Source organism: Notamacropus eugenii, chromosome 6 (genome assembly GCF_028372415.1).
Source record: "Notamacropus eugenii isolate mMacEug1 chromosome 6, mMacEug1.pri_v2, whole genome shotgun sequence".
NCBI lineage: Eukaryota > Metazoa > Chordata > Mammalia > Diprotodontia > Macropodidae > Notamacropus > Notamacropus eugenii.
The window spans coordinates 31502038-31517565 of record NC_092877.1 but is presented as its reverse complement, the minus strand read 5'-3'; the positions used below and the strand labels follow the sequence as shown (position 1 = coordinate 31517565).

Genomic DNA, 15528 nt, shown 5'->3' with positions numbered 1-15528 from the left:
TATGTCCATGGATGATGACCTTTCTTTCCTTTTCCAAGTAGCAGAATCCCAGTTTGAACCCAGGTCCTAGAATTCCAAATCCAGTCCTCTTCCCATAGGATCCCTTGGACACCCTACACTCCTTTCTTCCACAAGTTCCCCATATCTGCATTCAGCTCCCTCTATCCCTTCTGTACTCCTCTTCTCAATTCCTATTAGGGTGGAGGTGATAAGGGGATTTGGCCTTGCCCCTGAATTCTTCTTTCCAAGTTAGTAGTGAGCCATTCATGGTTAGTGGCTACAATTATTTGACCAGTTCTGAATCCACCTAATTAATGGTACTTGGTAGCTCCATTTTGTCCATAAGGATAGCATTAAGAGATATGCCCTAACCCAAGCATTCCCCTGATCTGTCTGCCAGGAACTCCCATCCTATCCAAAAAACATTCTCCCCTTCACACATACCCCTCTCATCTCCCTGCATAGATTACCTCCCTCCACTCATTCTTCAAACCACCCTCTGACCCTTCTTGTGAATAGGCCACCAGAGGGACTTAGCCTCCAACTGCCATATTGGGAAGTCCTTGATATGGAGAGCTCTGTAAGGCCTTCCATGACTTATGTTCCCTAGCAGGGAGGATGGGCCCCTTCATGTCTGTCACCACTGGACAATCTCCCTGATTCTACTCAGAAAACTCCCTAGAGATCCTTCACTGCCCTCCCCACCTCCACTTACCTCAATATGCAGTTCCAGGAGGAATGTCATTAGGCTTGAAAAGTAAATGAAGGACATCCCTATGATCATTTTCTTTATTAATCTAGAAGGAGAGAGGGGGAAACAAAGGGAATTAACCAGGCAGAGGAAAATAAGGGTAGGAGGTGCCATGTTGGAAAGGACGAGGTTATGAAATACAAATAGAGTTCATCACATTTAGGAATCAAGGCCCCCAGCTCTCTCCCACCCACCCCCCGGGAAGCCCAGTCCAAGAGCTAGACACATACGAGAAGTGTATTTGAAGACCCTCTGCCAAGGGGATGAGAACCACTTCCACTACAATGAGGCTGATCAGGAGGGCAGTATTAAAAAATAGCTGAATCAGCAAAGAAAAAAAGTCAGTGCATCCCTCTCCCCTCACACCCTCCCCCAATCCTCTTTGTCCCTATGATTGTGGCCCCTCCTCCCCACCTCCAACCAGGGGAAAGATCTGCAATAGCGAATCTGCCATTCAGGAAGGGAGATAACTTGGTGGGAGGATGAGAAGGGAAAGGGAAACGAGACCAAAGGAGAGGAAAGAGGCAAAAAGGATGCCAAGAGACAGTGGGAGGAAGAAGGATGATGATCAGGAAGGATAGGGGAGTAAAAATGAGGTGGCATGCAGCGCCAGACTGAGCACTGAGCCTGGAGTCAGGAAGACCTTTTAGTAACTGGATAACTCTGGGTAAGTCTCTTAACTATTCTATGCTTCAGGTCTCTCACCTGTAAAATCAGGGATTGGACTCGATGTCCTCTAAGGTTCCTTCCAGTTCTAAACTTAGGATTTTATAATGTCATGATGCTCTGAATAAATGGCAGTGAGGGTAATGATTTCAAGAAGGGGAGAAGGGTTGGCTAACAAAGGAGGGGTAGGGTGATGCAAGGCAGAGAGGAAGGGAGAGAGGGCAGCACCTTTCATACCTGTATGTCCTCATTGTCCACAGGATACCCATTCTGAAACATAGTAAGAACACCTTAATGATTGAAGGATAGTTATTGTATGTGCATTACCTCGCAGGCCTCTAGGACCTCTGGAAAGATTCCAAAAATCACAGGACGAGGGGCAGAATGATCGCTGGTAGGCAGGCTGTGGGGGAAAGCCTGGGACCCATCCTCCTGGTCCCAGAAACAGCAAACAAGTATCAAGGCCAGAGAGCTCTCTTAGGAACTAAACCACAGAAGAAAACAACTAAGTGCTGTAGTGATTGGAGCATTAGACTCGGAGTCAGTCAATAAAATCTGGGTTTGGATCCTGATTCAGACATTCACCATCAGTGCAACCACTGGCAAACCACCAACTTCTTGGGACCTCAGTTTCCTCATCTATAAAAGGATGTAGTTGAGCTCAATGACCTCCAAAGTTCCTTCCATCTCTAAACCTATAATCCCAAGGCTTTGTTGCCTTTCATTTGGGGAAGGAGGTGGGATGTGGGAAGGGTACTTTCAGGATCTGTTCTTTCTCCTCTGGGTCCCAGGCCTTAACAATCTTCCTTATTCTCTTCCCTCACTAAATCAACCCTATCCATTCCTTGACTTACTCTATCTACACCTACTTGTCTATTAGCCCTTTCCTTTGTCTCTTTACATGTGCTTGTTCTATCTCTGTGTGTAAACTCTTCTAGTCTTCTATTTTCCGCCAGTGTTCTTTCCACCTCCTCATCATAATTGCTTCTCCCTTGATGATATCACTTCCAGTGGAGGTCATACTTTCTCCACCTTCCTAGATGTACAGCAAGTAAAGGAAGAACTTGTCTGCTCCTTGTTCTTCATTGCCAATTCCATGCCACGGCTCCATAGTCATCACTCAACAGTCTCATTTCTTTAGTAACACATACATTACGCACTTATACCACACTCTTCCACATCCTCATTGTTATGATCTAACAAACTTCCATATATACTCACATCTTTCTTTGACCACTTCAGGCCTTGTTCACAGTCCTCCTGTTTACTTTATCCCCTGCCATCATCAATACTGACTTCAACAATCATACTAAAGACCAAGCGTGTTCTGGGAGGATGGTGGAATAGGTCAGGCTCTAAAGCAAATAGATGTATCTTTTTTTTTAAATTTAACTTTTAACACTCATTTTCACAAAATTTTGGGTTCCAAATTTTCTCCCCATTTCTTCCCTCCCCCCACCCCAAAATGCCAAGCATTCTAATTGTCCCTATCACCAATCTCTTTTCTAATATCGCTCCCTTCCCTTGTCCCCATCTTCTCTTTTGTCCTGTAGGGCCAGATAACTTTCTATACCCCATTACCTATATTTCTTATTTCCTAGTAGCAAGAACAATACTCGACAGTTGTTCCTAAAACTTTTGAGTTCCAACTTCTCTTCATCCCTCCCTCCCCACCCATTCCCTTTGGGAAGGCAAGCAATTCAATATTGGCCATATCTGTATAGTTTTGCAAATGACTTCCATAATAGTCATGTTGTGTGAGACTACCTATATTTCCCTCCATCCTGTCCTGCCCCCCATTGCTTCTGTTCTCTCATTTGATCCTGTCCCTCCCCAAGAGTGTTAATTTCAAATTTCTCCCTCCTCCCACTGCCCTCCCTTCCATCATCCCCCCTACTCTGCTTATCCCCTTCTCCCCTACTTTCCTGTATTGTAAGATAGGTTTTCATATCAAAATGAGTGTGCATTTTATTCCTTCCTTTAGTTGAATGTGATGAGAGTAAGCTTCATGTTTTTCTCTCTCCTCCCCACTTTTTCTCTCCACTGAAAAGTCTTTTGCTTGCCCCTTTTATGAGAGATAATTTGCCCCATTCCATTTCTCTCTCCTCCCAATATATTTCTCTCTCACTGCTTAATTTCATTTGTTTAAGATATGATCCCATCCTATTCAATTTACTTTGTGCTCTGTGTGTGTGTGTGTGTGTGTGTGTGTGTGTGTGTGTGTAATCCTACCAACTACCCAAATACTGAAAAGTTTCAAAAGTTACAAATATTGTCTTTCCATGTAGGAATGTAAACAGTTCAACTTTATTAAGTCCCTTATGACTTCTCTTTGCTGTTTACCTTTTCATGCTTCTCTTCATTCTTGTGTTTGAAAGTCAAATTTTCTTTTCAGCTCTGGTCTTTTCATCAAGAATGCTTGAAAGTCCTCGATTTCATGGAAAGACCATTTTTTCCCCTGAAGCATTATACTCAGTTTTGCTGGGTAGGTGATTCTTGGTTTTAGTCCTAGTTCCTTTGACTTCTGGAATATCATATTCCATGCCCTTTGATCCCTTAATGTAGAAGCTGCTAGATCTTGTGTTATCCTGATTGTATTTCCACAATATTTGAATTGTTTCTTTCTAGCTGCCTGCAATATTTTCTCCTTGACCTGGGAACTCTGGAATTTGGCCACAATGTTCCTAGGAGTTTCTCTTTTTGGATCTCTTTCAGGTGGTGATCAGTGGATTCTTTCAATATTTATTTTGCCCTCTGGTTCTAGAATAACAGGGCAGTTTTCCTTGATAATTTCATGAAAGATGATGTCTAGGCTCTTTTTTGGATCATGGCTTTCAGGTAGGCCCATAATTTTTAAACTGTCTCTCCTGGATCTATTTTCCAGGTCAGTTGTTTTTCCAATGAGATATTTCACATCATCTTCCATTTTTTCATTCTTTTGGTTTTGTTTTGTAATTTCTTGGTTTCTCATAAAGTCATTAGCCTCCATCTGTTCCATTCTAATTTTGGAAGAACTGTTTTATTCAGTGAGCTTTTGAGCCTCCTTTTCCATTTGGCTAATTCTGCTTTTTAAAACATTCTTCTCCTCCTTGGCTTTTTGAACCTCTTTTGCCAATTGAGTTAGCCTATTTTTCAATGTGTTATTTTCTTCAGCATTTTTCTGGGTCTCCTTTAGCAAGGTGTTGACCTGTTTTTAATACTTTTCTTGCATCTCTCTCATTTCTCTTCCCAGTTTTTCCTCTGCCTCTCCAACTTGATTTTCAAAATCCTTTTTGAGCTCTTCCATGGCCTGAGCCCACTGAATATTTATTTTGGGTGTTTGGGGTGCAGAAGCCTTGACTTCTATGTCTTTCCCTGATGGTAAGCATTGTTCTTCCTCATCTGAAAGGATGGAAGGAGATATCTGTTCCCCAAGAAAGTAACCTTCTATGGTCTTATTTTTTTTTCCCTTTTTTGGGCATTTTCCCAACCAGTTACTTGACTTTTGGGTCCTTTGTCAAGAGTAGGGTACACTCTGGGAATCTGTGAGATCTTAGTTCCTCCAAGGTGGCACGATCAAGTGTGTACTGGTCTGGATGCAGAGAGGGATTTTTATGTCCAGAATCTTAGCAGTTACCTCTCCATAGCCTCCTGGTCTCCATTTCAGCAAGTCAGCACTGGGGGCTGATTTTCAGATAAGCTGGATGGGCAGGGTCACCATTTAGTGTGAGACAAAGACCAGCTCCCCCAGGGCCTCCACCCAGGGCTGAGGTAAGACTCAGCTCTTCAGTGCCCCCAGGGGTTTTTACGCTTCAACAATGGAGGGTCTGTATAGGCTGCTGTGCAGCCTCTGTGGCCACTGCCTGATGCGGGAGCTATGGGAAGGCCCTTCTCCCTTCTTGGTCAGCTGATGAAACCCCGTCACTGACCTTTGGTGCCTGTGGGTTGAGGGTTCTGAGGACCTGCTGCTGCGACTGGAGATTCCACCCCTGAGGTGTCCTCCTCCAAGAGTCTTGTCCTGATCCATGTGGCCAAGGCTGGGCTGGGCTCCACTCTCTGCTCCCTGTCCAATGCAGCCGATGTTTCTGTGGGCCTTTCAGGTCACCGTGGGTTGGAAATCTCCTCCTCTCTGTTGTTCTCCACTTCTGCTGCTCCAGAATTTGTTGAGAGTCCCTCTCTACAGTTATTTTGTGGACTATGTGGGGAGACCCTGCGTAAGTGTGTCTTTCTAGTCCACCATCTTGGCTCTGCTCGCAAATAGACATGTATCTTGACCACCAATATCCTCTGCTCCATTACCTATCATTCTTACTGCTTTCCTATTACCATGTGACTCTGGACAAATCACTTCAACCTTCTGTGCCTCAGTTTCCTCATTGCTAAAATGTGTGTTGTCTGTGGGGGATGGATTAGATAAACTTTATGGTCTCTTTCATCTCTAAACATATATTTTTATGACATCTTCTCCACTGTTTTTTCACCAGCACAGACATATCTTGGACTACGTTATATCTTACAGATGACAGACAGGTAGATAGATAATGACAGGCAGCATTTATTATTTACTGATTTGTGTGCCAGGTACTTGCTAAACACTCAGGATACAAATACAAGCAAACTAGACAGAGCCTGTCTCAAGAAGATAATATACTAAAGAAGGAATACAACCCAAAGAGAGCATGTGGAAAAGAAGGAGGGAGAGGTGGACACAAGCAGAGGAAGGTGTGGAGATGGCTGGCAGTTGCATGGAGGTATGGTTCCAGGCAGCATAATGCAAGACTCATCAACGGGACCTCGCATGCTAGGGGCATAGTCTTAATGATCTGGCGGGGGTTTGAGATGGGAACGATAGCTAGGGTGCAAGAGCTGTAATGTGGAGATGATTTGGAAGTGGCTCTACAGTCAATATCTTGACCTTGTGGTTCCCATCTAACAATAAACTCCTAATCTTATTACGAAGAAGTTTCTTCTATTTAATATGGTCTTTGCCCTCATTATAACTTTCAAGTCCTCAGTTCCTACTTTCTGCTCCAAGATCATTGTCACCTTCTACCTTTGTCTTCCTATCCATTTCAAGTTCTCCTTGTCTCATATTCCAGAATCCCTTGTCTCTTACCCTTCAGCCATGTATAATATATGAATTTGCCATCTTCAGTTGGTTACCTCCATTAAGCACTTGCTGTGTTATAAATTCATGTTTTCTAATCTCATCTGAGTCCTCTCTGCTTCTCAGAAATCCTTTTCTTCATTTCCAGTTCACTCCATTTTTCATTCTCCAAAGAGGTTATTAGGATCTTTTTTTTTACTTCCCCAAATCCAAACCCCACTTTTCTTACCATCTACTGAGTTCAAGGCCATTTGATAAGAGCTCTTTCACTTTCCTTCCTCATCTCAAAACTGATCTTTTCTGAGGAAGAGATGGCTTTCTTCCTTTCCAAAGCTAACTCCAATCTTCACTTCCCTTGGGTTTTACTCCATCTAAAATTCTTTTTCTGTCATGTATGCTCAGCCTCTCCTTCTTCACTGTCTCCTTCCCCTATCTGCCTACAATGTTCAGTTCTCCCTCAATCTTTTAGGGAATAAAAGAAAACCTTCCTTCAAACCTCTAATTCCTCAAACTACCTTTTTGTCTATTCTACCTCTCCCTGTCAAACATCTGCGCTGGGGTCGGGGTGGGGGAAGTGTTTAATATTGCTTCCTTCACTTCTTCACCATCCATTAATCCTTTGTAGACATTCTCATCATATTGACCTCGGTTTTCCTAAATCTAGTGAACTTTTAGTTATCCTCATTCTCCTTGGTCTCTCAGTAGCATTTAACACCATTGTTATTCTCCCAGTCAACCAGCTTTGAAATCCCAAAATTATCTTTTATTCCTTCTTCCTCACTACCTAGATCTACCTGGCCACCAAGACCTTCACAACATACACACACTCCTCTCTATTTCTCCCTCTACTCTGTTAATTTAGGTACTCAGTAAATTTCAGCTGGATTGCTTAGTATCCTCATAACTAGGTGCCCAGCCTCCAGTCTCTGTGTACTTCAATTTATCTTGCATGACACAATCAAATGAATCTTCATAATGAATAAAGGACCAGAGGGGACTAAGAATCCCATAATTTTTAAAAACTATCTCTAAACATTCACTTATTCCTCTAAATGTAAAACCATTGTCAAATGACTGACAAGTGACAAATGACAAGTGATGTCAATGTTGATGTTTTTGATGTAAACCAAACCAGAAGACAAAGGGAAATATTAGTTAAATAAAGGATGACACTGATGCTATCCTTGAAGACACAAATTAAGAAGCTAGTGGCATTGGCTTTATCACTGCAAAGGTAACAGGAAATCTCTTGTTAGGGAACATTTGGTCATCTTGTATTGGAGTATTAATGATAAATATTTGTAAAAAGACTGCTGTAATAATGATTGCAGTTTATGTACTTCTATCTGTTGCAGAAATTATTTGAAGAATTCTCTAAGACTGTCCAAGTTAAACCAAAACCTATTTTAATACTCAGTGACTTCAATGCAAAAGTGAGGATGGACAAGAATATTGCAGAAAAAATGTGGTTTGGGATTGGGAATAAGAGAGGCCAGAGTCTTAGAGACTAGAAAGAACCCTCACACCTCTGCATCACCAATACTTTATGTAAGAAAAGAATTGAGAAATGATGGGTATGATCAGCATCAAATAAAATCACCAAAAGACAAAATAAAATTGATTCTATTTTAGTGGACAGGAAATATTCATTACTGATATGACAGCCATTCTTGAATCGGTCTGCATCATTATAATAACAATGATATAGCTAGCATTGATTTAACACTTTAAGATTTTTGAATTGCTTTCTGTATAATTATCTGCTCATTACAACAACCCCATGAGGTAGGTACTATTATTCATTCCCACTTTATAGGTAAGGAAACTGAGGCTGAGAAGTCTTGCTCCACCCCCCCAAGGCAATGGAGAGGCACATGATGGCTATTAAGTAGACTGCAATGTGTTATGAATGATGAATTGCAAACATTGAGAATATTAAATTGGTTCTGGATCATTTTTATTGACCCTATTTACAGTTGATTGATTTTGTCCTGTGACTGCCCAAATCATGGTTCTTTGTTTCTAAACTTAGTTTAGAAATTCAGTGGGCCAGTAATGAGTTAAGTTTAAAAATCCAATTCTCCTACTAATCACTGTTCTATTCTTGTCTCGAAAAAATCTGCAATCTTTGAGGGATGCAGGTGGACACCAGGGAGTCCAGTCCGCTATCTCTAACTTTGCAGGTAGACTCAAAAAATGAATATTTCTTAGTCACAGGAGTTCAGCTATCCCTTTTAGTTAAAGAAAATTTGTCATCCCTCATAACTTCAGCTCCTGAAAAACTACATGATATCTGTCTGCTACCTTTGAAGACCTACAAGGTGACCTGGTACATTTCCATCCTTACCTATCTTTGTCCAATTAAAGGGGGTGTCTTATCTCCCTCTTAGGAGCCAGGGAGTATGCTATCTCTGGTCCACTATTAATAGCCTCAGGATGCAGTTGGGTCCCATAAATCAACCAAGCATTCCTGTAAGGCAGAGGAGTGGCTGCTAGCTTCACATGAGTGTTGACTCACTCTTCTTAATGTGATCAGTCATGCTCTCATTCCCATGATGTTGCCAATCCTATAACCAACTGTATTGTTTTCCTCATTTTTCCAGTTCTATTCTTTGTTCTGTGCTTATAAAAAGGGAGTTGTAGCTCCTTCTCTGGGTCTTTGGACCTAACTGAGGTAGCCATTTGATCCATTTTATGAACAGGTTCATGCCATGATAATAAACTGATAAAAGATCAGAATTTTGCACCTCAGTTTACCTTTATTAACTCCTATGGAGACAACACAAAGCAGTGTAAAAGATGTCCGATATAAGTATGTCTGGAAAAAGCACTGGACTCATCACATAGTAAAAGTGAGAGATCAAATATCGACAGCTCACATGCTGCCCTGGTACTTGGATGATGTCAAGAGATTGAGCAGAAAGCCCCTACCACATTGGGGAGGACCCCTTGTGGAAGATCTATTGGAGAACTTGGATAAGGAGCCCAGAGAAAGGGTATGAATATGAATAAATGGTTAAGCAAATTGGAAGTCATGGGGGAAGACAACATGGATGAGAAACTCTGGAAAATCTATCTTCTGAGGAATGGTTGCAAAGGCCTACACAAATCTAGCCACAAACATACACGTGAAAAACAACACCCACAGGCTCACAAAATATACTCTACTTATGAGCAAGCCCATTCTGGGAGGGTTTGAGAATCTCTCAATACTGGGGAGTGACAGTCTTGTGTTAGCATTGAGGGGGCAGTAACTGGGTAAAGTTCTAATGTTTTGGGAGATCTAGGGGAGTGAGATGTAGGAGAATCAACTAAGACTATTGAAGACCTTTCCCTTCTGGATATTCCCTTACAACAAATACATAAGTGTATATCCATACATGTAATATCATATGTATTTGTGTGTTTGTGTGAACGCTGCCACTGGGGATCTAGCATCATAGTCTTCTCAATTTAAAGTTCTACCTTTGATTTTCTGATATGTTTGCATTAGTCGGAGGCATTTTCAACCCTTTTTGCCCTGGATTGATCTGGCATCCATGGATATCTACACATCTAAGTTTCCCTTAGCTACTCCCCAAAGAAAGGAATTTAAGCATGGACTACCTTTCTCTAGCACCAAGAACTGTCAGTACCTTAGGTATGCAATGAGAAATCTCATTTTTTTTCTGTACCATCTTTACACTCATGTCTTTCCAGGGATCCCTAGGACTATTCCTCTGCTCATTCCCATCCCTTTAGGGTTTCTGGCCATGGATTACTTAACGGGGGTGGGGAGAGAGAAAACAAGGGATGATGCAAATAGAAGAAAAATACAAAGATGAAAACACACTACAAGGGGAAGAAGAGGGGAGAAGAGGGACACAGTCATATAGTACTGACCACAGAATAATTCATCTTCTTAGATTGTAAAATCCATTCTGAAGTCTGAGGGATAAAAAGAGACTCTTGTCATCATATAACCATAAGCTCCCCAAATTAGATCTTAGATTCAACTTCTACCTCTCTTTGCCCACCCACATACAATTAAAAAATTCCGGAATCTCAGTCAGAAGGGATCTTAGAGCCACCCCCAAGAGTCCCTTTGAGGTAGGATCTCCAGTGGGCTTGTGGGGCTGTGGCATCTAATGGGGTCACTATGTCTGGCCATGGTAGTCCTTCACCCAGACATGGCTGGTACTTTCTACCCGATGATTTTCATTTTAAAAGCATTAGCGTGGAGACACTTCCTGAGCTCCAACTACTTACAACTTTTTATTTATTTGCTTAATGTTTGTTGAGTTATTTCATTAAATTGTCCACAGATTATCTCTGCTATACATTTTAACCTGATTTCATCTAGATATGAATGGAGGTCAGGGGTTATGTAAAAGGGTATGAGGGGACAGACCTGATTTACCCTTGGTCCCAATCTACCTAATGAAGTTATAATTGGTGGATTTCTTTTCTCATGGAGAATATTCAACTCTTCTGGGTTACAGAGAAGTCTAAGTGTACAGAACAGGGCCTTGGGCCCATGAATTTAACTTTCCAAAAATATTTTGATAACTGTATTTCAATAGAGTTGGTTTCCTTTCTAATCTAATCACACGGACTATCTGTGCCCAACTTGTGGTAGAGTATTCTGAGCTCACATTGGTCTGATCAGCCATAGTCGGACCCACTGAAGTGTCACTTTATCATGATGATGTCATTTGGGTCCTCTTTGAAGACGAAGGACAACAACCACGTATTTCTTAACGCATTTAGGCCATTATTCTGAGAAGGGGGTCCATTGTCTTCACCAGAAGGAGTCTGATTCAGTGACTTCAGAAGGAGAATTATATGTGATGTACTTTTTATGCTTGGATTTTGTGTTTGTAATGTTTAATTACTAAAGCAGTTTTTAGTTGGATTTTATGAATTATAAGTTCCTGTTGAATATTTTTTAAAAGTATCTTTGAATCTACTGAACTAAGTCAAATTGAGGACTACACAACTATAACCTACAACAGGCTCAAGAAGCAAGAAGCAGTCATTCTTTTTTTTTTTCACTTGAAGCTCTCCAGTGAAGGGGAACCCACAATCTCCCATTTCACTTTTTGAACATCTAAGTGTTATGAAAATTTTCCTTATATCAAATCTAAATTAGCCTTTCCCGTACCTTCTACCCATTGTATCCAATTCTACCTGCTATACCCAAGTAGGACAAATAGAATAATTCCTCTTCCATGTACCACCCCTTCAAATACAGGGTGTCCCTAATAAGACTTTGTGGATATCCTGTATTTGGTGACAGCTACTGTGTCCCCTCAAGTCTTCTTTTACTTAGGCTCAGTGTTCTCCCTCATTTCCTTCAACTGATCCACATGTAGTATGATCTTGACCTTCACCATTCTAACTTTTCCAATTTGTTATCCAACTATTTTCCAATTATTATCCAATTCATCAAGGCCCTTCTTCAAATATGGGGCACATAACACAATCCTCCAAATGAGACTGACAAGGGCAGAGCGAAGTAAGACTCTGACTCCCCTAGGTCTGGACACTTTGTATCTGTCAATATAATTGGAGTCTGATTGACATTTTTGATCACCATGCCCCACCTATCATTGGCTTATTATTGTAGTCTACTAAAAACTTCAGATTTGGCTGTGTAGCCATATCTTTTCCATCTTGTGCTTGTGAAGTTGCCTTTGGTCCTTTTGAAATTTAATCTAATTAAACTTAGTTCAGTGTTTACTACCAAGATCTACTTGTATCCCGATGCTGTCATTCAACACACCCCTAGCTATCCTTCCCAATGTCAGGCAAATTTGATAAGCACATCACCTATGACTGCATCCATGTCACTAATGAAACTGCATGGAGATGATCTACTTCTATGCTGGCATTGAACCATTAATGTTTAACTCAAATTCAACCAGTTGATTGATCTTGAAAGAAACTAATCATACTACTGTCTAGCTCAAGGGGTCAGCACTGCCAGGTCTGTTTGTTTTTTGTATACCTTCCAAACTAAGAATGGTTCTTGCATTTTAAAATACAATAAAACTTAATTTAATAATGTAAACACCGTTGTTAGCTCTCAGGTTGTACAAAAACAGGCAGCTGAATTTCGGCCACCTGTACTTTGCTGACTTCTGGTCTAGCCCACGACTCTGTCTTGTCCGTAAGAAAAGCAGGAGAAACTGTTCAAATAATTTTCTAAAATAGAGATAGACTTCATCAAAAACATTCTCCTGGTTGACCATTTGAATAACCCTGTCTGTCAAGAAAAGAAAATCTGGTATGGCTAGTTCTGAATGAGATTTCCCATGTCACCTCTTTATCATCCCATTTTCTTTGGGAGATGTATTCTGTCTCTTTCAAAATACATTCTAGAGTGCCAGGGATCTTAGTCAAACTTTAGTCTCCTGTGGAACATCCTTGATAGGGTGTAAGCACCCTGAAGGCAGGGCCTGTTTCATTTTTCTCTTAGTATTCCCTGTGCATCCTAGAGTGCCTCACACTTAGTAGCCACTTATTAAAAACTTACTGAGTGATCATTTACAAATTTCTATCTCTTTCCTTCTGTCTTCCCAACTTTTCCCTTCCCCAATCCTGTGGGACTTTTCCCATTCAGAAGCTCATTTACCAATTACATTTGTCAATTCTTTCAGTACCCTAGACCGCCATTCTTTTTGGGCCTGGTGACTTGAACTCATCAAAGGCAGCTAAGAATTCTCTTATTATGATCTTACTTATACTGAATATCAACTACCCTTTAGCCATTGTTTTTGCTGTCCATTTCAGTCCAAAAGCCATTAGTTGCTATGTCCTGTCCTTGTCTGCTTTGTAATGTTTCCAGAATCCCTTCCTTCTTCTGTATTTCCATTTCTATGATCTCGTTTCTGGGTTTTAATTCTCACCCAGGCTACTGAAAAAGTCTCCTAACTACTTTCCCGACTTTCAGTCTCTTCTCATGTACTGCCAGATTAATCTTGCTAAACATAGCTCTAGTCTTGTCACACCACCTTCCACCTTGCTCAAAAAGTTTCCATGGCTTCCTATTACTTAATAAATCAAATCCGAATTTCTTCGCCAGGCTTTCAAGGTCCATGTGATTGGTCCCAACCTAACCTTCCAGTCTTTATCTTCCCATTACTTCTTGTCTACCCTAGTATTCAGCCAAACTCAACTAACCAAGCTCTCTGCTTTTGTTCATACTGTTCTCTTCCTCTCGTCTAGAGTTTCCTCTCTAGGTCTCCAGATCTGCTTGTCAAATTCCTAAACCATAATTCAAATATCAGCTTTATGAATTAACATAGAACTACATACTTCTTTTAAAAGTGCTTTTACATTCTACTTTATGCAGTCATTCATATTTGCTTCTTATTTCCCTCTTCAACTACAGACTCCATGAAGGCAGGGATGTAGCTTATATCCCAATGAGAGCATGTGCTTAATGTGTTATCTTTTGACTAGACCATGAGCTCTCTGAAGTCAGAGACCATCTCTCCTTTGTCTCTCTTGCACTACTGTGCATACCATGCTGCATACATGATAGGGGCTCAATAAATAATCCCACCCTATTTCTTTCCCTAGTCCCACTCTTAGCTTTCCCTTACCAACTACTGATCTCCTACCTTCCTACACTGGCTTCCATTTTTTTAATCTCATTCCCATCAGTCCCTCAAACACACCATCACCTGTAGAGTCTCCTACCTGTTTTTCAGCCAAGGCCCAGAGAAATGGAAAGGGTAAGAGGAAAAGCAACATCCGAAAGAAAACCTTCACTTCATTAAGATGATTCTCCTGGAGGCAACAGAGGACAGGTGAATAGGCATCCAGTCATTGAGGGGGAAAAGGGCAGACATATTAATAGAGGGACAGATAAATAGATGAAAGGGAAAGACCACTAGGTTGGTAGAGTTAGGCAGAAATAATCATCATCGTTATTGTTATGGAAGGAAGGTGAATGGAACAATGTATTAAGGGGGGGGGGATAGGAAAGTGGGCAAGATGGAAAGTGAGAGACAAGTGTAGGATGGGAAGATGGACAGATAGGTAAGAAATAGAGTGATGAGTAGATAATAGGATAAGGCTAGAAAGGGAGATAGGGAGAGGTAAGGGGATGGGGTTTATTGAAGGAGATTGGGAATAGGTAGAGGTTTTTTGGGCTGGATAGGTTTAGGGGTGGAAGGGAGTAGGGAGAAAAGGTAGGTGAATGAGGAAAAGGACAAGTGAATGTAAACAAAGGTTAGGGAATGGATAGAATGGAATGAACGAAGAGTAAAAAGGAAGGCAAAAGGTAGGTGAATGGGAAGATAGATAGGTGCCCTGAAAAGTGGAATGTTCTTATCCAGAGCCCATAGACACACAATGAGGCAGTAGTTTCTACTCCTGTCTCCATATCTCTTCTATTGCTGGGTCAGCTCTCCACTTACCGAGAATTTCTCTGATGCCCAGTCCAGCCAATGATCCCTCCTTGGGGTCTTCCAAGAATAGTGACGTAGATGATTTTTAATTGCGGTCTATAGGAGTGCATTAGAAAAGTCAAGAAGGGCCAGGAAAATTCACTTCATGCACACCCAGACCCAACCCTCTTCCCCCACACAAACTAGACTACGTTCTGAGATCTTTCGGATTTTCTATTGGTTAGATATTTCCCACCTCACCAAGGGAGGGGAGAACAGGGACAATGAAAGGGACAGGAAGAGAAAGGAGTCTCTCCTCAAAATTTTAGCTTTATTTTAGAGAGAGGAAGCCCAGTTCCTAGGGCTTGAAGAACCTAACTCTCTATCCCAGATTTAGGTCCTAGTGAGTGATATTAGGCTTTGGAAATTCAGGGATTCATGCCCATTCACATGGTTAGATGTAGGCACAAATGAACTCCACTCACCAGGATACACTTGAGGATTTTCAATAGTTTGCTCCCTTTGGGGTGTTCTCTGAAGAATAATTTCCTGAAATATATAAACGTCCCTGGAAACAACACAGAGCATTTCAAGATTTTAGCCCCACATGCCCACATGGATATGTTGTGACCACACTGTCTCAACAA

The 15528-nt window shown here is 41.3% G+C and overlaps 1 protein-coding gene across 5 annotated transcripts in view; it reads right to left on the bottom strand.

Annotated features, from left to right (window-relative positions):
- The window catches only part of LOC140510634 (solute carrier family 15 member 2-like), a 61469-nt gene that overhangs the window by 20901 nt on the left and 25040 nt on the right, over positions 1–15528 (bottom strand). For all 5 annotated transcript variants that reach the window (XM_072619361.1, XM_072619364.1, XM_072619363.1 and 2 more), the window contains 7 exons: positions 15367–15449; positions 14912–14998; positions 14190–14279; positions 10386–10430; positions 1655–1687; positions 982–1070; positions 716–797 (listed from right to left, as the gene is read on the bottom strand). In XM_072619361.1, coding sequence (XP_072475462.1) covers positions 716–797; positions 982–1070; positions 1655–1687; positions 10386–10430; positions 14190–14279; positions 14912–14998; positions 15367–15449 — 509 coding nt within the window. The remainder of the gene's footprint in view (positions 1–715; positions 798–981; positions 1071–1654; positions 1688–10385; positions 10431–14189; positions 14280–14911; positions 14999–15366; positions 15450–15528) is intronic.